The sequence below is a fragment of the Diabrotica virgifera genome, chromosome 3 (assembly GCF_917563875.1).
Source record: "Diabrotica virgifera virgifera chromosome 3, PGI_DIABVI_V3a".
Lineage (NCBI taxonomy): Eukaryota > Metazoa > Arthropoda > Insecta > Coleoptera > Chrysomelidae > Diabrotica > Diabrotica virgifera.
In genome coordinates this window covers 172,057,812-172,082,545 of record NC_065445.1, presented here as the reverse complement: position 1 = coordinate 172,082,545, position 24,734 = coordinate 172,057,812, and the positions used below count along the sequence as shown (strand labels likewise).

The window sequence follows — 24,734 nt, the reverse complement described above, 5'->3', positions numbered from 1 at the left end:
AGTTGGATAAAATTACGGGAATCGGACTGGCCTTCTTCAATATTAGAATCGGATATTTCGGAGGTTAAGGTTTTGGTTATTGAGGAGGAGAAGCAGGGTGAAAAAATTCATCCCTTACTTGAATTGGTTGAACGTCATTCTAGCTGGCATAAAATTTTACGGATTACGGTTCGGGTTTTAATGTTGTTAAAATTAATTCCTGTGCAAAAATTAATTACGGCTACTGCGCTAAGAACAGCAGAATGTTATTTAATTCAGTTAATTCAGTTAAAACATTTTGAAACTGAAATAAAAATGATAAAAGAAAACAAACAATGTAAAACACAGCTTAAGAAATTACGGCCATTTTTACAAGACGGTTTACTTATGGTGGGGGGACGACTTAATAATTCATCCCTTAGTTTTTCGGGAAATCATCCACTAATTTTACCGGGAAAAGAAACGTTAGTTGAACGGATTGTTGATTTTTATCATATAATTTATATGCATACGGGGGCATATTTGCTTGAAGCTTTATTGCGTCAAAAGTATTGGATTCTTGGGGCAAGAAATCTTATAAGAAATCGGGTTTTTAAATGCAATCGTTGTTTTAGAAATAAACCGAAAATTTTGACACCGCTCATGGCAGATTTACCGGTATCGAGGGTTACTGCTACTAAACCCTTTTTACACGTAGGGGTTGACTATTTTGGGCCAATAAATATTACATTAGGTAAAAAACGTAATGCGGCGGTTCATAAATCGTATTGTTTATTAGCGGTTTGTTTAAGCACAAAAGCGGTTCATTTAGAATTGGTGAGTTCTTTAAGCACACCACATTTTATGCAAGCATTTAAAAGACTTTTAGCAAGAAGGGGCCCATGCAAGGTTTTGTATTCTGATCAGGGATCATCTTTTGTTTGTGCGAAAACGGTTTTAAGTGAAATTAATCGGTTTGCTAGTTCGGAAGAATATCAAAATGCACTGTTATGTGAATTAAATTTGAACGGTGTGGAATGGAAATTTATAAGTCCACAAAGTCCGAGTCACGGGGGTCTTTGGGAAAGTAATGTAAAGAGCGCTAAGTCGCATCTCTATAAGGTCATAGGGGATCAGTTGTTAACATATGAAGAGTTAAATACTCTATTAATTCAAATAGAGGCAATCTTAAATTCGAGACCTCTTTGTCGTCGACCAACTGATTCATCTCAAATATCGGTATTAACTCCATCACATTTTTTAAATTTAACACCGTTAGGAAGTTTGCCGGCCGACGATTTAACAGATTTAAATATAAACCGGTTAGATAGGTTCCAGTTAATCGATCGAATGGTGCAAGATTTCTGGAAAAGGTGGCGTTTGGAATATTTGACTACCTTACAAACTAGAGAAAAATGGAATATAGATTTGCCTAATGTTAAAATCGGAACGGTTGTTATTTTAAAGGTAGACAATGTACCTACACTTTGTTGGCCGTTGGCCATTGTTACTGAGGTTCATCCGGGTAAAGACGGAGTTGTTAGAAATGTTACTGTGAAAACTTCGAAAGGGACATTTACACGACCAGTTTTGAAGTTATGCCCTCTTCCGAATCAATAAATTTACAGTAATATCTTTTGTATATAGTTATAGGTATTTTTCATTAGAATTTATTTATTTTTTTTTCGATTATTTTTTTTGAGTTACGGTAATTAACTCTGAAAATTTTGGTATATTAATTTATGCCTGGTCCTTTGAGTATTTATTTGGAACTAGTTTTTTTTATTGTGTTTTCGGCACAAATTGCATACAGATTTGGCTGAAAAATGGGTTTTTCAGGGCGGGGGCTATGTTTGCGCCAATATGAATATATATTTCATTTATTTTAATTCGGGAACGTCTTGGCAACACAGTTCTAAGTAAGCATAATCTTCTGTCCTTTATGTTAAATCAGTCAGTCGTTAACATACATACGGTCGGAACGTATAGTACACCTTGACAATTTTAATTTGATTTTGTGTGTGTTTTCCGTGAGACAAATTGACGATACCAGACAACATATTTTCGGTAAGTTCCCTTCTTTTATCCCATCCTTCATTTTCCTTAATGCCACCGAAAATAGTGCTTCAACATTTAACAACACGAAGAAAATCTAAGACAATCTCGGTAAGTTATTATTATTAAATATTTTCCATTTGGTTTTCCTAAAAGCCAAAACATATATATATATATATATATATATATATATATATATATATATATATATATATATATATATATATATATATATATATATATATATATATATATATATATATATATATATATAATCTGTAGGAAATATCAGGTATGTGGTCTATAATAAAAAATCTTTATTTTTTCTAAAAACTCAATATTTCGCACATTTTTTTGATGGCTTCTTCAGGAGTATAAGAAAGTTAAAAGATTTCACAAATAAATAACATTGACATTAAAATAAAAATTGTTACTGTCATATATTACTGTAACGAACGTGCTTCAGACCTTTCCTTATATTAATTTTACGTGCTTCAGACCTTTCCTTATATTAATTTTAAGATGCATTTTAATATATGACAGTAACAATTTTTATTTTAATGTCAATGTTATTTATTTGTGAAATCTTTTAACTTTCTTATACTCCTGAAGAAGCCATCAAAAAAATGTGCGAAATATTGAGTTTTTAGAAAAAATAAAGATTTTTTATTATAGACCACATACCTGATATTTCCTACAGATTTATTTATTGTTTTTGGTCGAAATAATCACTTTGAATATATATATATATATATATATATATATATATATATATATATATATATATGTAAAAATATATATATGTTTGCAAATAATTCAGATTGCACCAGTCTTTGAATGACTTTTTGGCTGCATCGCGGCCTCAGATGTACGAGAGGAATGTTCTCATCTTCGTCTTTCCTATAAAGTCGTACTGATGACGCAATAATGCAGAAACCGGTCTACGAATGGTAGGAGAGACGGAGGTGTGAATATTATTTTCGTATATTATTTACACATTATTTTCATACTTTTGTTAAAGTAGAAAGCAGCAATTATTGCCTCTTGTTTTCGGCGTTCTAGGTATTTTATTTTAAATACCGGGCGCCATCTAGTGCCTTCAAAGTGGAAGGCCATACAGGTTTCATTACCAAAACAAGTAGGTAGATTGTTTGCAAATAATTCATATATATATATATATATATATATATATATATACAATAAAAATTTTTATAATAAAATTTTTTAAAAATTATATATACATACACATTAACATGGGTCACTCGCTTCACGTCCAGGGGCCCATCAGGACATTATAATATAAAACATACACAGGAAAACTAGGCCACGGTAAATAGGATTAAACATATAAAGGAGAGAAAACAAAGGTAAACAGTAAACACAAATTATTATTATCCAGATTTAGCCATACGGCTCACACTCCCTCTAAGGGGAAAATTGACTCATCCCAGATACCTACGGTATCAAAAGGATTGAGCTCTGGTGGGACTTTTCCCGTGTTTTCGAGCCCTAGGTGACTTGGTATGCAGGTGTATCTCCCAGAAATTTTCGTACACATCTGGCCGTTGCGAGTAGTACTGCTTTCTGCATGGTCTTATAAAGATGTTCATTAAGACCCAGCTTTTTTATGCTTTCGAGGAGGGTCTTCGGAATGACTCCAGTAGTAGACATAATAATCGGTATCGTCTGGGTACTTTGCATTCTCCATTGTCTCCGTATTTGAATTTCCCCAGATCTCTGTATTTGGCGATCTTTTCAGTAAATTTAGTACGTAGATTATTGTTGTTAGGAATCGCCACATCAATGAGGGTTGTTTGTCTCGTTAATTTATTGACTAATACGAGATCTGGTCTATTATGCGCCACTGTTTGGTCTGTGAGCACAGTGCGGTCCCAGTATAGCTTGTAGTTGCCATCCTCAAGCATACTCTCAGGGACGTATTGATAATATGGGAGATGGTCGGTTTGGAGAAGTCCCAGCTTGATAGCTATCTCCTGATGAAGGATTTTTCCCACTGCGTCATGCCGTTCCTTGTACTCAGTTGCAGCAAATGCCTGGCAGCCCCCTGTAAGATGTTGGATGGTTTCTTGGGCTTGACATCCATATCGGCATGTGTCGTTTTGAACATGAGGGTCTTTGATGATATATTTCAGGTAATTTCTGGTTGGTATAACCTGATCCTGAATGGCCAGTAATGAACCCTCCGTTTCAGGGAACATCTTTTCTGATGTCAACCAGTAGTTCGACGCCCTATTGTATATTATTATTATCAGATTTAGCCATACGGCTCACACTCCCTCTGAGTGGAAAATTGACTCATCCCAGATACCTACGGTATCAAAAGGATTGAGCTCTGGTGGGACCCTTTCCGTGTTATCGAGCCCTAGGTGACTTGGAATGCAGGTGTACCTTCCAAAAATTTTCTTACACTTCTGGCCGTCGCAAGTAGTACAGCTTTCTGCATGGTCTTATAAATATGTTCATTGAGACCCAGCTTTTTTATGCTTTCGAGGAGGGTCTTCGGAATGACCCAAGTAGTAGACATAACAATAGGTATCTTCTGGGTACTTTGCATTCTCCATTGTCTCCGTATTTGAATTTCCAGATCTCTATACTTGGCGATCTTTTCAGTAAATTTACTACGTAGATTATTGTTGTTAGGTATCGCCACATCAATTAGTGTTGTTTGTCTTGTTAATTTATTAACTAGTACGAGATCTGGTCTATTATGTGCCACTGTTTGGTCTGTGAGCACACTGCGGTCCCAGTATAGCTTGTAGTTGCCATCCTCAAGCATACTCTCAGGAACGTATTGATAATATGGGAGATGGTCCGTTTGGAGAAGTCCCAGCTTGTTAGCTATCTCTTGATGAAGGATTTTTCCCACTGCGTCATGCCGTTCCTTGTATTCAGTTGCAGCAAATGCCTGGCAGCCCCTGTAATATGTTGGATGGTTTCTTGGGCTTGACATCCATATCGGCATCTGTCGTTTTGAACCTGAGGGTCTTTGACGATATATTTCAGGTAATTTCTGGTTGGTATAACCTGATCCTGAATGGCCAGTAATGAACCCTCCGTTGTAACGGGTAGTTCTTTCAGGACGACAGACTCAGTAAAACACAGGTTGAAAACAAAGCAAATTTATTAACTCTAAATTATAACAATATAACGCAAAATAATAATTTGATATTTTATCCCGTTCCAGCGAAGTCTTCCTCCGGATGGGCGTCTGTAACAGAAGAACCAAAATTAACAGAGGTATTCAAATATATTATATCTATCGGGGCTCGCTCAATACGCTTGCCTCCGTTGAATTACGAGTCGCACATTACCTCACTTCGGTACACCGTGCGTCTCGTCTCGAGTTGGCCTGCCTGAGTTTACGAATCACCTCACGAACGGTGCACGTCGCGATTCAGGTTGGCCGGCCTCGCTCACTTCGCTTGGCTGGTTATGGAGCCCAGAACGGTCGTTCAGGACTGCCGGATCGTCGCTTACGATGCTCTTAAATATCCCTCTGGCGGTGTTGGTTCGGAGAGGTGGAACTTAGTGGGGGCACCTGCGCGATTTGAGAGAATCGCACGGTTCCGAGTGTCGATGTTTGGACGGAGCGTCAGCCTATCATTACACCCCCTCTTCTTCGAAAAAAAAAAAAAGAAGTAACATACCTTTTTTTTTTTGGCGTCTATAGTCGTTTGATTCCATCTATCCCTCGTGGTATCTTTATTACAATTTTTCTCCCGTTATTGCATGAAATTCTGTATCTTTTGGTCCCTCCTTCAATTAGTCGCTTTGGGACGACTTCCAATAGGTCAGAGTATTCTGCGGTTTGAGGTTCTCCTGGAGTGGATGCGGCTTGGGCTTCGAGCCCCGTTGGTGTATCTGGGGCCGCCGGGGATTCGAGGACACTCTGCTTCCTTGGCGGGGATGGCGGCGTTCCAAATAGTTCGTGGAATCTCTTTAACATCCGTTCCGCGTCTTTCCCTGGTGTCACGGGCAGACCGGGTCTCTCTGGCGTTCCTAGGGGGGTCATCTGTTCAGGAATTTCTAGAATATCTTCCATGGTGGATGTGGACGAACTAAATTCTGAATGCTAATATTGCTGCTTATATAGTGATTTCCTTTGGTGGGGATGGGATTTCTGTCGAGACGTCTTCCCCCACCCATGGCTTTAAATCTTTCATATGCGCCGTTATCTGCTTACGGCTGTTGCTGTCGGCAAATTTCAGTTTTACGATTACTGGCGATATCGCGGATGTTACTGTGTATGGTCCTGAGTACTTTGGCGCTAACTTGCTGGTGAACGCTGCGCTAGCCGATGATAGATAGTGTTCCTTTTTCATGACACGGTCTCCTGGATGTGGCCGCCAGTTTCTTCGCCTTAAATCGTAATGTTTCTTTTGGTCCTCGAAAGCGTGTTCCATGTGTACTTTTGCCAATTCCCTCAACGCTTCTAACTTGCTTAAGTTTTCTGCGTACCCCTGTATACCCTGGTCATTTGTCACATCTGTTGTATCTAATTCTCTTCCAAAATTGAGAAGCGCTGGTGAAAATCCTGTCGAATCATGTTTTGACGAATTTATGGCATAGCAGAATTCTGGTATGAATTTGTCCCAGTCTTTATGGTTATCCTCCACGTAAGTAGCTATCATTGTTTTCAGTACCTTGTTTGTTCGTTCTACTGGATTGCATTGAGGCGAGTATGGTGGTGTCAGAATGTGATCTATATTGTATGACTTCATGAATGCCCTAAAGCTGCTACTTGTGAACTGCGCGCCGTTGTCCGAGATGATTTTCTTTGGGATTCCGAATTGCATAATTACTTTTGATCGTAGAAAGTCGATGAGGGAGTTCGTAGAAGCTGCTTTTATTGGTTGGGCGACGACCCATTTAGTGAACCGGTCTTGCACGACTATCAGGAAAGCGTTTCCCTTTGTAGATCTTGGGAATGGTCCCACTAAATCGATTGAGACAGTATGCCAAGGCTTTTCTACAGCTGACGGTTGCATTTTCCCGGCTGGTTGCATTTGAGACGGTTTATATTGAAGGCACTTCGTACAGGTTCTAACGTAGTCTGCAATTTGTTTGAACATCTTAGGCCAGTAGTACTTCTGCGCTATCCGGCAAATTGTTTTTGCAATTCCTAAATGGCCTGCTGTGGTTGAGTCGTGATTTTCTTTCAAAATCTCTTTCCTTTTATAACTTGGTACGCATAATTTCCATGGGATGTTAAATTCTGGGTCGGCTAAATTGCGGCTGCTCCAAATGTGTTTATATAGTTTCTCGTTTGATATCTGTAAATCCGGGAAATTACCTGGGTTTTGGAGCACATTCCTATATAAATTATCGTACCAATCGCATGATTCTAGTTCCGATGCTAACAACTCCAGCTCTGGTTCCTCATTAAGGGTTTCTTGTGGTTGCCGTGATAAAGCATCTGCTACCTTGTTCAGAACTCCCTTTCTATATATGACTTCGAAATCGTACTGCTGCAGTTCTAAACTCCATCTGGCTAATCGACCTGACGGGTTTTTGAGATTCTTCAGCCATTTGAGAGATTGGTGATCCGATATAACCTTGAAGTTGTACCCTTCTATGTATGGCTTCATTTGCTTTATCCCGTACACTATGGATAGACATTCTTTTTCCGTTGTGGAATATTTTGTCTCGGCTGGTGTGAGGGTTCGACTAGCGTATGCGATTACCTTATCTTGGCCGTCGTATTTTTGTGTTAGCGCAACTCCAAGTCCGCAGTTTGATGCATCTGTTTGTAGGTAGAATGTTTTTGAGAAATCGGGACACGCTAATACTGGAGCCGTCGTAAGTTTCGCTTTGAGTTCCTTAAACGCGTTTTCCTGCTTATCCGTCCATTTCCATCTTATCTTCTTCTTTAGAAGCATGTTTAGTGGTCCTGCTATTGTCGAATAATTCTCTATGAATCGCCGATACCATGAGGTTATTCCTAAAAAGCGACGGAGCTGACGTGCATTTCTCGGTGGTGCAAGTTCGGTTATAGCGCTGGTCTTCTCCGGGTCAGTTTTTATTCCTTCTGCTCCCACAACGTGTCCTAAATATTTGAGTTCTGGCTGGCAGAATGTACATTTTTCGAAGTTAAGTTGTAATCTGGCTTCTTTTAGTCTTCGGAAGACCTCTTGTAGGTGATATAAATGCTCTTGGAATGTCTTCGATATTACCACGATATCGTCCAAGTATGCGAACGCGAATTCTACATCGGGCGGTATTACTTTGTCTAGCAGTCGTTGGAAAGTTGCTCCGGCGGAGTGCAGTCCGAACGGGGTAGTTCTGAATTGGAAATGACCTTTTCCGGGTACGCTAAATGCTGTCACTGGGCGGCTTGTTTCTTCCAGGGGTATTTGAAAATATCCCTGCTTCAAATCGAGAGTTGAGATGAAATTTGCTTCCTTAAGTCTATCCAAAATTTCTGATATCCGCGGTAACGGATACGCGTCCTTTTCTGATAGTTCGTTGACTTTTCTAAAGTCAATGCAAAATCTGTACGAGTTATCTTTTTTTTTAACTAGTACAATCGGTGAACTCCAACCACTTGCAGAGGGTTCGATAGTTCCTTCTTTCAACATTTTATCCACCTCTTGGTTGATGATCTGCAACATTGCGGGATTTTGCCGCCTATACGGCTGTTTGACGGGATCGCACCTTTTCTTCAATTTTATTTCGTGCTTTATTAAGTTGGTGGGACCTGTTAACTTCTCGAATTCCCTAAGCTCTCTTCTTAGGAACCTTTCTATCTCTGTATTTTGGGTGGAGTCTTTTAAAATGTTACATGTTTCCTCTTGATGTTGTTCGTACTGTTTGGATGTATCCCTATCGAACTTAAGTTCGATCGAATGTTCCCTGAGGAATTCCACTCCTAGTATTGCATCTTCCGTTAACCCTGGCATTATTATAAATGTTTGTCTTGTTTGTAAATTATCGATCTCGCAGTCAATTGTTAATTTCTGGTTGAGCTCCATTGAAGATCCGTTTGCTAGTCTAGTTCTTCCGTTATAGCTATGTAGGGAGTGTTTGAATATCTGCGCTATTCTATCTCCGGCGTAATTTTGGGTGGTCCCTGTGTCAATTAATGCTTTGTAGGAACTTTGTCCGATTTTCAGTGATGCGAATAGTCGCATGTCGTTTCCTGCTTGTTGTGTAACGGCTAGAACGAGCGGAGTCGAATCTTGCTCCTCAGACTGGGACGACTCCTTGTTTCTCCAGTCTGTTATTCGTTTCCCTGACGTCTGGAACAGCAGTCACTGCTGTAGACCCCTTCTTTGCCGCATCGCGAACAAAACTTTTTCCATGGGTTTTTACAATTCCTACGGAAGTGACCTGTCATCTTGCACCGGAAGCATGTCCTTTTGGCATCGTATTCTGTAGGGTCTGTACGTCTCCAATTTCCGTGAAAATTTTTATTTTCTCGGGTCCTTTCGTCTTCCAAAGTTTCGTACTCTTGGGCCAATTCTTGCAATCCCGATAAGTCTTCGAAATCCCGGCGGCGAGCGTAGAGCTTATATTCTGGCAGCATATTTTTATATATCCTGTCGAGTTCTTGGTTTCTTGACAAAGATCCCTCTCGTCTGATCAATGTTTGAATATCCGTGATGTATCTATCCACTGGTTCGTTTTTCCTTTGCTTCCTGTTTCTGATTTGCTCCTCTAGCTGTAGCAAATATTCTCTGGGATAAAAAGCTTTCTTAAAATCTTTGATGAAGTCCGTCCATGAATCCCAATTTCTGTTGTTGTTTCGGTACCATGACAATGCGTGGTCTCCTAACAATTCTGGTAATGCTTTTAGCAGATCTTGCTTATCGATCTCGTAGGCTAGGCTTAATTCATCTATCCTTTCTATGAAGTCTACTGCATCCGAATGTTTCTTGTCGAAGTGTGTGTTCCACCTCCGCACTTGATTTAGCAAATCTGATTGCCTCATTTGTTTTGTCATTGTTAAGTCTTGTAATTGGTTTCTGATTAATGAAATTTCTTGGGTCAGTGTTTCTGGTTCGGCTTCCTTGGAAGTATTGCTTTTTGGGATTGTTCCTGTCGCTTCCCCGCGATCCTTATAAAAGGTTCTGAGTCTTAATCTTAACTCGTCGACGGTTCCTTTGGAATCCAACCCGCATCTTTCGGCGTCGCGCTGTAATTCCTCTTTGGAAAGACGATTTATCCATGACGTACCCGTCGTGGCACCTGATACTGAGTCTGTGTCTTTATCTGTCGGCATTTTTGGTATTATCTGGGCGTCGAATAACGACGTTTACTTGCGTATATTTCGACTTTTGCTCGGGCGCCAAATTTGTAACGGGTAGTTCTTTCAGGACGACAGACTCAGTAAAACACAGGTTGAAAACAAAGCAAATTTATTAACTCTAAATTATAACAATATAACGCAAAATAATAATTTGATATTTTATCCCGTTCCAGCGAAGTCTTCCTCCGGATGGGCGTCTGTAACAGAAGAACCAAAATTAACAGAGGTATTCAAATATATTATATCTATCGGGGCTCGCTCAATACGCTTGCCTCCGTTGAATTACGAGTCGCACATTACCTCACTTCGGTACACCGTGCGTCTCGTCTCGAGTTGGCCTGCCTGAGTTTACGAATCACCTCACGAACGGTGCACGTCGCGATTCAGGTTGGCCGGCCTCGCTCACTTCGCTTGGCTGGTTATGGAGCCCAGAACGGTCGTTCAGGACTGCCGGATCGTCGCTTACGATGCTCTTAAATATCCCTCTGGCGGTGTTGGTTCGGAGAGGTGGAACTTAGTGGGGGCACCTGCGCGATTTGAGAGAATCGCACGGTTCCGAGTGTCGATGTTTGGACGGAGCGTCAGCCTATCATTACACCGTTTCAGGGAACATCTTTCCTGATGTCAACCAATAGTTCGACGCTGTATTGTCGACATAGTCTTGGCTAACCTCATTGGGATGTCGCCCGTGCAGAGGTTTACCCATCCAGGTGCGCAGTTTTTCGTCCTTAGTAAGGTGGTTTATGCGCATTTCTGATTCCCTCAGTTTGATCGGTGTTGTGTCATCTACTGAGCAAATTGCGCGGTGTAGAGTAGATGTCTCAGCCTGCATCTGAAAATAAGTTCTTAAATTAGCAATCTGTTTATCTAATTGCTCACCTATATCCATAAGTCCTCTTCCTCCTAAATACCGGGGTAATGTCGTTCGTTCTACTGCACCTTTAGGGTGGTGTTTTTGTGCCTTTGTGAGGTGTGTTCGTACTTTTCGCTGAAGATTTTCTATATCCGTTTTTGTCCACTTAACAATACCAAATGAATAGCTAAGCGCGGAACAAGCGTAGGTGTTCAGTGCCTTAAACAAATTTTTACTGTTAAGCTGTGAACGAAGCAGTTGTTTTACCATTCTTATAAACTCAGTTATCTCAGTTTTCATTTGCTTATGGTCAATTTTCCGCGCCTGCTTTACTCCAAGATATTTGTACATATCGTTATCGCCCAAGGCCTCGATGTTCTGGCCATTTTGCATATCGAATCCACCGGGCTGTATCTTTCCTCTGACTATATTCAAAACACGGCGCTTGTCTAGACCGAACTGCATACTAATATCATTAGAGAATGTTTCTACACTTTTTAGCATCTCTTCTAGGTGTTCTCGAGTGGAAGCCATTAATTTCAAATCATCCATATACAACAGATGATTGAGCTTCGCTACTACAGTATTATTGCTTTTAATGCTAAAACCTGAGTCAGTGGAGTTTAATAGTTGGGAAAGGGGGTTCAAAGCTAAACAGAACCACAGTGGACTCAACGAGTCTCCTTGAAACAGGCCCCGGTTGATTGCGATATTTTCGGTTTCGATATTGTTTTCACCAGGTATTTGGAGGTGAATTTTAGTCTTCCAATCTCTCATTATATGCCTTAAAAAGGTCACTATGTTATCATCCACTTTGTATATTTTCAATATATCTATTAGCCATTCATGCGGTACTGAATCAAAGGCCTTTTTATAGTCAATAAAAGCAGTAAAAAGGTTCCTTTTTTAGTGAATGCCTGGTTAGAAATGACTGAGTCGGTGATAAGCTGTTCTTTGCAACCCATGGAACCCTTAGCGCATCCTTTCTGTTAAGGCTCTATGATATTGTTTAGAGCACAGTGTTGGTAGATACGCCGGGTTACACAGGATGTGACCAATTTATACAAAGTTGGAAGACAAGTAATTGGGTGGTACTTGGATGGATCTTGGGTGTTATTTTGATCCTTGAGTATTAAATAAGTAGTTCCTGCGGATTAGAAATAACATGATTAATTAATGTTGATAAGCACTCATGAATACTCCAAAACTTTTTAAGCCAAAAGTTCTGAACTCCGTCTGGTCCAGGAGATTTCCAGTTATGAAGCTCTTTGATGACATTTGAGACTTCTTCAGTCGTGAATGGTTCGTAGTTAGCAGTGACGTAGTGGTGACAGTTGTGCGTCGTATCTTCTATCCAGCCAGCATTGTTGTTAAGAGCAGCTGGTGTGGAAAGTTGATTTCCCCAAAACTCATGAATTCCTTCTTGGCTTGGGTAAGACTTGTCGACACTTTCTACGGTGGAATTGAGTTTTCGGTAAAACGCCTTCTCAGAGTTCTCAAAAAGTGCATTGTCACATTTTCGGTTGTTACTAACTTTATACCTTCTTAATCGTCCTGAATAGACGGAGAGTTTTTGTTTTAATGTATCCAAACACTGTTGAGCTGTGTTATTTTCTGGATCGTATCTCGAGTGTCTTGCAGTGCTCCGCATTATTTCTTCAGCTCTCTTAATGACTTTTCTACTTGTTACACCTCTTATATATTCTGTGACTTGACCAATATCCCTACGCAGTAATTCAATTTTTTCGAGAAGTCTTTTTTCCCAGGGTGCAATTCTGTTACCAGTCCTTCCGTTATTAGTACCCCGTCGTGTTCTGATCTTAACGCCCATTACATTGGCAATTGCTGTTGCTGCACAGTAGATTAGCATATGCAGATACTCTAATGTGTGTGCTTCTACGACATAATTGGGTAGGACTTCAGTATTCACAATTTGTAACAGCGCACCTAGTTTCTTACAAGATTTTATTCGTGGTAGCGGTGGTCTGCTAAGTGGATTTGTTCCATTAAACTCTTGTACGGCACGAGCCATTTCGCTTTCTAGACTATCGCGCAACTCGTTGTTTTCCTGCTGTGTATTGTCAGGTTGAGTTTCTGGTATGGGAATCTCAGGAATCTGCTCATCAAGGATTTCATTAGGGACTTGATCTAAAACTAGCTCTTGGTTATTAATCTCCCGTTCGACTTCGCTTTTGATCGTATTGCGTCTAGTCTCTGGGATAAGGTTGTTTCTTATGATTACCCGGTATTGATCTGATACTCTTTGCTCCGATACTTGAATATCTGGGTACTCCCTGCAAAATTCGGCATACAGCTGTTGTCTGTAGCCGATCGTTTCTTGACCGAGGTTGGTCACCTTATAATAGAAGCGCAAAATGCTTTCGTTAATGGACACAGTCCATTTCATGCGCTGCCTCGGTCGTCCCGCTTGAGTGAGCGCCGGCTGATGTTCCAGCGCAGCACCTTCAGCGAGTGGAGCTCTTGCTGTTGTTTGGCTCGCTTGTGGTTGTTGTTCTTGTTGTTGGGCTGTAGCTGTTTGTGTGACAGGGGCCCGCCTCCTCAACACCCTGCCACCGACGTCCCGCATGCTGTCACGTCCAGCTCCGGCTCCAGACGTGCCCTGGCGATCCCCAGGCAGCGATCCTAAACATAAACCATAATTCTCCATATTAATGGGTGTGCATTTTATACCTACTGCCAGGTGTCAGTTTTTGTTCCACGGCAAGTATCCCTGCTACTCTCTGGGTATTGGCGCTACGAATACCCAGAAAGCATCCCCCATTCACAGGGGGCCGCGCCTGATAGAAGAACTGACAAAAAACTCCCACAGGCCACAGGTTATTATTATTATTATTATTATTATCCAGATTCGTATTATTATTCAGATTTAGCCATACGGCTCACACTCCCTCTAAGGGGAAAATTAACTCATCCCAGATACCTACAGTATCAAAAGGATTGAGCTCTGGTGGGACTCTTTCCGTGTTATCGAGCCCTAGGTGACTTGGTATGCAGGTGTATCTCCCAAAAATTTTCGTACGCATCTGGCCGTCGCGACTAGTACAGCTTTCTGCATGGTCTTGTAAAGATGTTCATTTAGACCTAGCCTTTTTATGCTTTCGAGGAGGTTCTTCGGAATGACTCCAGTAGTAGACATAACAATAGGTATGGTCTGGGTACTTTGCATTCTCCATTGTCTTCGTATTTGAATTTCTAGATCTCTGTACTTGGCGATCTTTTCAGTGAATTTACTACGTAGATTATTGTTGTTAGGTATCGCCACATCAATTAGTGTTGTTTGTCTTGTTAATTTATTAACTAGTACGAGATCTGGTCTATTATGTGCCACTGTTTGGTCTGTGAGCACAGTGCGGTCCCAGTATAGCTTGTAGTTGCCATCCTCAAGCATACTCTCAGGGACGTATTGATAATACGGGAGATGGTCCGTTTGGAGAAGTTCCAGCTTGATAGCTATCTCTTGATGAAGGATTTTTCCCACTGCGTCATGCCGTTCCTTGTATTCAGTTGCAGCAAATGCCTGGCAGCCCCTTGTAAGATGTTGGATGGTTTCTTGGGCTTGACATCCATATCGACATCTGTCGTTTTGAACCTGAGGGTCTTTGATGATATATTTCAGGTAGTTTCTGGTTGGTATAACCTGATCCTGAATGGCCAGTAATGAACCCTCCGTTTCAGGGAACATCTTTCCTGATGTCAACCAGTAGTTCGACGCTATATTGTCGACATAATCTTGGCTGAACTCATTGGGATGTCGCCCGTGCAAAGATTTACCCATCCAGGCGTGCACTTTTTCGTCCTTAGTAAGGTGGTTTATGTGCAGTTCTGCTTCCCTCAGTTTGATCGGTGTTGTGTCATCTACTGCGCAGATAGCGCGATGTAGAGTAGATGTCTCAGCCTGCATCTGAAAATAAGTTCTTAAATTAGCAATTTGTTTATCTAATTGCTCACCTATATCCATAAGTCCTCTTCCTCCTAAATACCGGGGTAATGTCGTTCGTTCTACTGCACTTTTAGGGTGGTGTTTTTGTGCCTTTGTGAGGTGTGTTCGTACTTTTCGCTGAAGATTTTCTATATCCGTTTTTGTCCACTTAACAATACCAAATGAATAGCTAAGCGCGGAACAAGCGTAGGTGTTTAGTGCCTTAAACAAATTTTTACTGTTAAGCTGTGAACGAAGCAGCTGTTTTACCCTTCTTATAAACTCAGTAGTTATCTCAGTTTTCATTTGCTTATGGTCAATTTTCCGCGCCTGCTTTACTCCAAGATAATTGTACATATCGTTGTCGCCCATGTCCTCGATGTTCTGGCCATTTTGCATAACGAATCCACCGGGCTGTACCTTTCCTCTGACTATATTCAACACACGGCACTTGTCTAGACCGAACTGCATACTAATATCATTAGAAAATGTTTCTACAGTTTTTAGCATCTCTTCTAGGTGTTCTCGAGTGGAAGCCATTAATTTCAAATCATCCATATACAACAGATGATTGAGCTTCGCTACCACAGTATTATTGCTTTTAATGCTAAAACCTGAGTCAGTGGAGTTTAATAGCTGGGAAAGGGGGTTCAAAGCTAAACAGAACCACATTGGACTCAACGGGTCTCCTTGAAATAGGCCCCGGTTGATTGCGATATTTTCGGTTTCGATATTGTTTTCACCAGGTATTTGGAGGTGAATTTTAGTCTTCCAATCTCTCATTATATGCCTTAAAAAGGTCACTATGTTATCATCGACTTTGTATATTTTCAATATATCTATTAGCCATTCATGCGGTACTGAATCAAAGGCCTTTTTATAGTCAATAAAATCAGTAAAAAGGTTCTTTTTTTTAGTGAATGCCTGGTTAGAAATGACTGAGTCGATGATAAGCTGTTCTTTGCAACCCATGGAACCCTTAGCGCATCCTTTCTGTTGAGGCTCTATGATATTGTTTAGAGCACAGTGTTGGTAGATACGCCGGGTTACACAGGATGTGACCAATTTATACAAAGTTGGAAGACAAGTAATTGGGCGGTACTTGGATGGATCTTGGGTGTTATTTTGATCCTTGGGTATTAAATAAGTAGTTCCCTGAGTTAGAAATGATGGTAATTCCTGCGGATTAGAAATAACATGATTAATTAATGTTGATAAGCACTCATGAATACTCCAAAACTTTTTAAGCCAGAAGTTCTGAACTCCGTCTGGTCCAGGAGATTTCCAGTTATGAAGCTCTTTGATGACATTTGAGACTTCTTCAGTCGTGAATGGTTCGTAGTTAGCAGTGACGTAGTGGTGACAGTTGTGCGTCGTATCTTCTATCAAGCCAGCATTGTTGTTAAAACAGCTGGTGTGGAGAGTTGATGTCTCCAAAACTCATGAATTTCTTCTTGGCTTGGGTAAGACTTGTCGACACTTTTTACGGTGGAATTGAGTTTTCGGTAGAACGCCTTCTCAGAGTTCTCAAAAAGTGAATTGTCACATTTTCGGTTGTTACTAACTTTATACCTTCTTAATCGTCCTGAATAGACGGAGAGTTTTTGTTTTAATGTATCCAGACACTGTTGGGCTGTGTTATTTTCTGGGTCGTATCTCGAGTGTCCTGCAGGGCTCCGCATTATTTCTTCAGCTCTTTTAATGACTTTTCTACTTGTAACACCTCTTATATATTCTGTGACTTGACCAATATCCCTACGCAGTAATTCAATTTTTCCGAGAAGTCTTTTTTCCCAGGGTGCAATTCTGTTACCAGTCCTTGCGTTATTAGTACCCCGTCGTGTTCTGATCTTAACGCCCATTACATTGGCAATTGCTGTAGCTGCACAGTAGATTAGCATATGCAGATATTCCAATGTGTGGGCTTCTACGACATAATTGGGTAGGACTTCAGTATTCACAATTTGTAACAGGGCACCTAGTTTCTTACAAGAGTTTATTCGTGGTAGCGGTGGTCTGCTAAGTGGATTTGTTCCATTAAACTCTTGTACGGCACGAGCCATTTCGTTCTCTAGGCTATCGCGCAACTCGTTGTTTTCCTGCTGTGTATTGTCAGGTTGAGTTTCTGGTATGGGAATCTCAGGAATCTGCTCATCAAGGACTTCATTAGGGACTTGATCTAAAACTAGCTCTTGGTTATTAATCTCCCGTTCGACTTCGCTTTTGATCGTATTGCGTCTAGTCTCTGGGATAAGGTTGTTTCTTACGATTACCCGGTATTGATCTGATACTCTTATTATTATTATTATCCAGATTTAGCCATACGGCTCACACTCCCTCTAAGGGGAAAATTGACTCATCCCAGATACCTACGGTATCAAAGGGATTGAGCTCTGGTGGGACTCTTTCCGTGTTATCGAGCCCCAGGTGACTTGGTATGCAGGCGTATCTCCCAAAAATTTTCGTACACATCTGGCTGTTGCGAGTAGTACTGCTTTCTGCATGGTCTTATAAAGATGTTCATTCATACCCAGCTCTTTTATGCTTTCGAGGAGGGTCTTCGGAATGACTCCAGTAGTAGACATGATAATCGGTATCGTCTGGGTACTTTGCATTCTCCATTGCCTTCGTATTTGAATTTCTAGATCTCTATACTTGGCGATCTTTTCAGTGAATTTACTACGTAGATTATTGTTGTTAGGTATCGCCACATCAATTAGTGTTGTTTGTCTTGTTAATTTATTAACTAGTACGAGATCTGGTCTATTATGTGCCACTGTTTGGTCTGTGAGCACAGTGCGGTCCCAGTATAGCTTGTAGTTGCCATCCTCAAGCATACTCTCAGGGACGTATTGATAATACGGGAGATGGTCCGTTTGGAGAAGTCCCAGCTTGATAGCTATCTCTTGATGAAGGATTTTTCCCACTGCGTCATGCCGTTTCTTGTATTCAGTTGCAGCAAATGCCTGGCAGCCCCCTGTAAGATGTTGGATGGTTTCTTGGGCTTGACATCCATATCGGCATCGGTCGTTTTGAACCTGAGGGTCTTTGATGATATATTTCAGGTAATTTCTCGTTGGTATAACCTGATCCTGAATGGCCAGTAATGAACCTTCCGTTTCAGGGAACATCTTTCCTGATGTCAACCAGTAGTTCGACGCTATATTCTTGACGTAATCTTGGCTGACCTCATTGGGATGCCGCCCGTGCAGAGGTTTACCCATCCAGGCGCGCACTTTTTCGTCCTTAGTAAGGTGGTTTATGCGCATTTGTGGTTCCCTCAGTTTGATCGGTGTTGTGTCATCTACTGCGCAGATAGCGCGATGAAGAGTAGATGTCTCAGCCTGCATCTGAAAATAAGTTCTTAAATTAGCAATTTGTTTATCTAATTGCTCACCTATATCCATAAGTCCTCTTCCTCCTAGATTCCGTGGTAATGTTGCTCTTTCTACTGCACTTTTAGGATGGTGTTTTTGTGCATTTGTGAGGTGTGTTCGCACTTTTCGCTGAAGAGCATCTATATCTGTTTTTGTCCACTTAACAATACCAAATGAGTAGCCAAGCGCGGAACATGCGTAGGTGTTTAGTGCCTTAAACAAATTTCTACTGTTAAGGTGTGAGCGAAGCAGCTGTTTTACCCTTCGTATAAACTCAGTAGTTATCTCTGTTTTCATTTGTTTATGGTCAATTTTCCGCGCCTGCTTTACTCCAAGATATTTATACATATCGTTTTCACCCATGGCCTCGATGTTCTGGCCATTTTGCATATCGAATCCTCCGGGCTGTACTTTTCCTCTGACTATATATAAAATACGGCACTTGTCTAGTCCAAAGTGCATACTAATATCATTAGAAAAAGTTTCTACAGTTTTTAGCATCTCGTCGAGTTGGTCTCGAGTGGAAGCCATTAATTTCAAATCATCCATGTACAATAAATGATTAAGCTTCGCCACCACATTGTTGTTATTTTTGATGCTAAAACCTGCATCTGTGGAGTTCAATAGCTGAGATAGTGGGTTCATAGCTAGACAGAACCACAGAGGGCTCAACGAATCTCCTTGAAACAGGCCCCGGCTGATTGCGATATTTTCAGTTTCGATGTTACTGTCACCAGGTATTTGAAGGTGAATTCTAGTTTTCCACTCTGTCATTATATGTTGTAAAAAGGTCACTATATTATCATCGACTTTATATAATATCAATATATCTATAAGCCATTCATGCGGCACTGAATCAAAGGCCTTCTTGTAATCAATAAAAGCAGTAAACAGGTTCCTCTTTTTGGAATATGCTTGATTAGAAATTACTGAGTCGATGATAAGTTGTTCTTTGCAACCCATGGAACCCTTAGCGCATCCTTTCTGTTGAGGCTCTATGATATTGTTCAGAGCACAGTGTTGATAGATACGCCGGGCTACACAGGATGTGACCAATTTATACAAAGTTGGAAGACAAGTAATTGGGCGATATTTTGCTGGATCTTGGGTGTTATTTTGATCCTTCGGTATTAAATAAGTGGTTCCCTGAGTTAGGAATGCTGGTATATCCTGCGGATTAGAAAAAACATGATTAATTAGTGTTGATAAGCATTCATGAGTACTACAAAACTTCTTGAGCCAAAAGTTTTGAACTCCGTCTGGTCCAGGAGATTTCCAGTTATGAAGCTCTTTGATGATATTTGAGACTTCTTCAGTGGTGAAGGGTTCGTAGAGAGTAGTAGTGTAGTGTTGGCAGTTCTGTGCCGTATCTTCTATCCATCCAGCATTGTTGTTAAGAAAAGCTGGTGTGGAAAGTTGATTTCCCCAAAACTCATGAATTTCTTCTTGGCTTGAAGGACAAGGGCAAGCTTGGCAAAAAGGGCATTGTCGGATTTTCGGTTGTTACTCACTTTGTACCTTCTTAGTCGTCCTGAATAAACTGAGAGTTTTTGGTTTAATGTATCTAGGCACTGTTGGGCTGTGTTGTTTTCTGGATCGAATCTTGAGTGTCTAGCAGTATTCCGTATTATTTTTTCAGCTCTTCTGATGACTCTTGTACTTCTTACACCTCGTATATATTCTATGACTTGACCAATATCCCTACGCAGCAATTCAATCTTTCCGAGCAGTCTTTTTTCCCAGGGTGCAATTCTGCTACCAGTCCTTCCGTTATTAGTACCCCGTCGTGTTCTGATCTTAATGCCCATTACATTAGCAATTGCTGTTGCTGCACAGTAGATTAGCATGTGCAGATACTCTAATGTGTGGGCTTCTACGACATAATTGGGTAGGACTTCAGTGTTCACAATTTGTAACAGCACACCTAGTCTCTTACAAGAGTTTATTCGTGGTAGCGGTGGTCTGCTAAGTGGGTTTGTTCCATTAAACTCTTGTACAGCACGTGCCATTTCGCTTACTAGGTTATCATGTAGCTCGTTGTTTTCCTGCTCTGTATTGTCAGGTTGAGTTTCTTGTATGGCAAGCTCAGGAATCTGCTCATGAACTTCATTGGGGACTTGATCTTCAATTACAACATTGTTATGAATCTCCCGTTCGACTTCGCTTCTGGTGGTATTGCGTCTAGTCTCTGGGATAAGGTTGTTTCTTATAATTACCCGGTATTGGTCTGATACGCGTTGCTCCGATACTTGAATATCTGGGTACGTCCTGCAAAATTCGGCATACAGCTGTTTGTCGGTAGCCGATTTTTTCTTGACCGAGGTTTGTCACCTTGTAGTAGAAGCGCAAAATATTTTCATTAATGGACGCAGTCCATTTTATGCGCTGCCTCGGTCGTCCCGCTTGAGTGAGCGCCGGCTGATGATCCAGCGCAGCACCTTCGGCGGGTGGAGCTCTTGTTGTTGTTTCGCTCGCTTGTGGTTGTGGTTGTGGTTATTATTATTATTATTATCCAGATTTAGCCATACGGCTCACACTCCCTCTAAGGGGAAAATTGACTCATCCCAAATACGTACGGTATCAAAAGGATTGAGCTCTGGTGGGACTCTTTCCGTGTTATCGAGCCCTAGGTGACTTGGTATGCAGGTGTATCTCCCAAACATTTTCGTACACATCTGGCCGTTGCGAGTAGTACTACTTTCTGCATGGTCTTATAAAGATGTTCATTAAGACCCAGCTTTTTTATGCTTTCGAGGAGGTTCTTCGGAATGACTCCAGTATTAAACATAATAATCGGTATCGTCTGGGTGCTTTGCATTCTCCATTGTCTCCGTATTTGAATTTCCAGATCTCTGTACTTGGCGATCTTTTCAGTAAATTTAGTACGTATATAATTGTTGTTAGGTATCGCCACATCAATGAGGGTTGTTTGTCTCGTTAATTTATTGATTAATACGAGATCTGGTCTATTATGCGCCACTGTTTGGTCTGTGAGCACAGTGCGGTACCAGTATAGCTTGTAGTTGCCATCCTCAAGCATACTCTCAGGGACGTATTGATAATATGGGAGATGGTCGGTTTGGAGAAGTCCCAGCTTGATAGCTATCTCCTGATGAAGGATTTTGTTCCCACTGCGTCATGCCGTTCCTTGTACTCAGTTGCAGCAAATGCCTGGCAGCCCCCTGTAAGATGTTGGATGGTTTCTTGGGCTTGACATCCATATCGGCATCTGTCGTTTTGAACATGAGGGTCTTTGATGATATATTTCAGGTAATTTCTGGTTGGTATAACCTGATCCTGGATGGCCAGTAATGACCCCTCCGTTTCAGGGAACATCTTTCCTGATGTCAACCAGTAGTTCGACGCTACATTGTCGACATAATCTTGGCTGACCTCATTGGGATGTCGCCCGTGCAGAGGTTTACCCATCCAGGCGCGCACTTTTTCGTCCTTAGTAAGGTGGTTTATGCGATATTCTGCTTCCCTCAGTTTTATCGGTGTTGTGTCATCTACTGCGCAGATAGCGCGATGTAGAGTAGATGTTTCAGCCTGCATCTGAAAATAAGATCTTAAATTAGCAATTTGTTTGTCTAATTGCTCACCTATATCCATAAGTCCTCTTCCTCCTAAATTCCGTGGTAATGTCGTTCTTTCTACTGCACTTTTTGGATGGTGTTTTTGTGCCTTTGTGAGGTGCGTTCTTACTTTTCGCTGAAGATTTTCTATGTCCGTTTTTGTCCACTTAACAATGCCAAATGAATAGCTAAGCGCGGAACATGCGTAGGTGTTTAGTGCCTTAAACAAATTTCTACTATTAAGGTGTGAGCGAAGCAGCTGTTTTACCCTTCGTATAAACTCAGTAGTTATCTCTGTTTTCATTTCTTTATGGTCAATTCTCCGCGCTTGCTTTACTCCAAGATATTTATACATATCGTTTTCACCCATGGCCTCGATGTTCTGGCCATTTTGCATATCGAATCCTCCGGGCTGTACTTTTCCTCTGACTATATTTAAAATACGGCACTTGTCTAGTCCGAAGTGCATGCTAATATCATTAGAAAAAGTTTATACAGTTTTTAGCATCTCATCGAGTTGGTTTCGAGTGGAAGCCATTAATTTCAAATCATCCATATACAATAAATGATTAAGCTTCGCCACCACATTGTTATTATTTTTGATGCTAAAACCTGCATCTGTGGAGTTCAATAGCTGAGATAGTGGGTTCATAGCTAGACAGAACCACAGTGGACTCAACGAATCTCCTTGAATCAGGCCCCGGCTGATTGCGATATTTTCAGTTTCGATGTTATTTTTACCAGGTATTTGAAGGTGAATTCTAGTCTTCCACTCCGTAATTATATGCTCTAAAAAGGTCACTATATTATCATCGACTTTATATATTCTCAATATATCTATGAGCCATTCATGCGGCACTGAATCAAAGGCCTTCTTGTAATCAATGAAGGCAGTAAAAAGATTCCTCTTTTTGGAATATGCCTGGTTAGAAATGACTGAGTCGATGATGAGTTGTTCTTTGCAACCCATGGAACCCTTAGCGCATCCTTTCTGTTGAGGCTCTATGATATTGTTCAGAGCACAGTGTTGGTAGATACGCCGGGCTACACAGGATGTGACCAATTTGTACAAAGTTGGAAGACAAGTAATTGGGCGGTATTTGGCTGGATCTTGGGTATTATTTTGATCCTTCGGAATTAAATAAGTGGTTCCCTGAGTTAGGAATGATGGTATATCCTGCGGATTAGAAATAACATGATTAATTAGTGTTGATAAGCATTCATGACCACTCCAAAACTTCTTGAGCCAAAAGTTTTAAACTCCGTCTGGTCCAGGAGATTTCCAGTTATGAAGCTCTTTGATGATATTTGAGACTTCTTCAGTGGTGAAGGGTTCGTAGAGAGTAATAGTGTAGTGTTGGCAGTTCTGTGCCGTATCTTCTATCCATCCAGCATTGTTGTTAAGAGCAGCTGGCGTGGAAAGTTGATTTCCCCAAAACTCATGAATTTCTTCTTGGCTTGGGTAAGTCTTATCGACACGTTCTACAGTGGAATTGAGTTTTCGATAGAACGCCTTTTCAGAACTTTCAAAAAGAGCATTGTCGCTTTTGCGGTTGTTACTAACTTTGTACCTCCTTAGTCGTCCTGAATAAACGGAGAGCTTTTGTTTTAATGTGTCCAGACACTGATGGGCTGTGTTGTTTTCTGGATCATATCTTGAGTGTCTTGCGGTAGTCAGCATTATATCTTCAGCTCTTCTGATGACTTTTCTACTTGTTACACCTCGTATGTATTCTGTGACTATACCAATATCCCTACGTTATAATTCGATCTTTCCGAGCAGTCTTTTTTCCCAGGGTGCAATTCTGTTACCAGTTCTTTCGTTATTAGTAACCCGTCGTGTTCTGATCTTAGCGCCCATTACATTAGAAATTGCTGTTGCTGCACAGTAGATTAGCATATGCAAATATTCCAACGTGTGAGCTTCTACGACATAGTTGGGTAGGACTTCAGTGTTCACAATTTGTAACAGCGCACCTAGTTTCTTACAAGAGTTTATTCGTGGTAGCGGTGGTCTGCTAAGTGGGTTTGTTCCATTAAACTCTTGTACGGCACGAGCCATTTCGTTTGCTAGACTATCGCGCAACTCGTTGTTTTCCTGCTGTGTATTATCAGGTTGAGTTTCTGGCATGGGAATCTCAGGAGTCTGCTCATCGAGGATTTCATTAGGGACTTGGTCTAAAACTTTTTCTTGGTTATTAATCTTCCGTTCGACTTCGCTTTTGATCGAATTGCGTCTAGTCTCTGGGATAAGGTTGTTCCTTATGATTACCCGGTATTGATCTGATACTCTTTGCTCCGATACTTGAATATCTGGGTACGTCCTGCAAAATTCGGCATACAGCTGTTGTCGGTAGCCGATTGTTTCTTGACCGAGGTTTGTCACCTTGTAATAGAAGCGCAAAATATTTTCATTAATGGACACAGTCCATTTCATGCGCTGCCTCGGTCGTCCCGCTTGAGTGAGCGCCGGCTGATGATCCAGCGCAGCACCTTCGGCGGGTGGAGCTCTTGTTGTTGTTTGGCTGGCTTGTGGTTGTGGTTGTGGTTGGGCTGTAGCTGATTGTATGACAGGGGCCCGCCTCCTCAACACCCTGTCACCGACGTCCCGCATGCTGTCACGTCCAGCGCCGGCTCCAGACGAGCCCTGGCGATCCCCAGGCAGCGATCCTAAACATAAATTATTTATCTCCATTCTCATGGGTGT

General features: G+C 41.2%; 1 protein-coding gene across 1 annotated transcript; it reads right to left on the bottom strand.

Annotated features, from left to right (window-relative positions):
* Nucleotides 1–5,137: 5,137 nt before the first annotated feature.
* On the bottom strand, nt 5,138–6,193 carry LOC126882214 (uncharacterized). Its single transcript, XM_050647023.1, has 2 exons — nt 5,682–6,193; nt 5,138–5,242 (listed from the first exon to the last, which is right to left on the bottom strand). The coding sequence occupies exon 1, from the start codon at nt 6,074–6,076 to the stop codon at nt 5,699–5,701; it is 378 nt and encodes a 125-aa protein (XP_050502980.1). The 5' UTR covers nt 6,077–6,193; the 3' UTR covers nt 5,138–5,242; nt 5,682–5,698.
* Between the last annotated feature and the right edge of the window lie 18,541 nt (nt 6,194–24,734).

What these genes read in the sequence shown, in the direction of transcription:
- LOC126882214 (XM_050647023.1), bottom strand. Translation starts at nt 6,076, where the DNA reads ATGGAAGATATTCTAGAAATTCCTGAACAGATGACCCCCCTAGGAACG.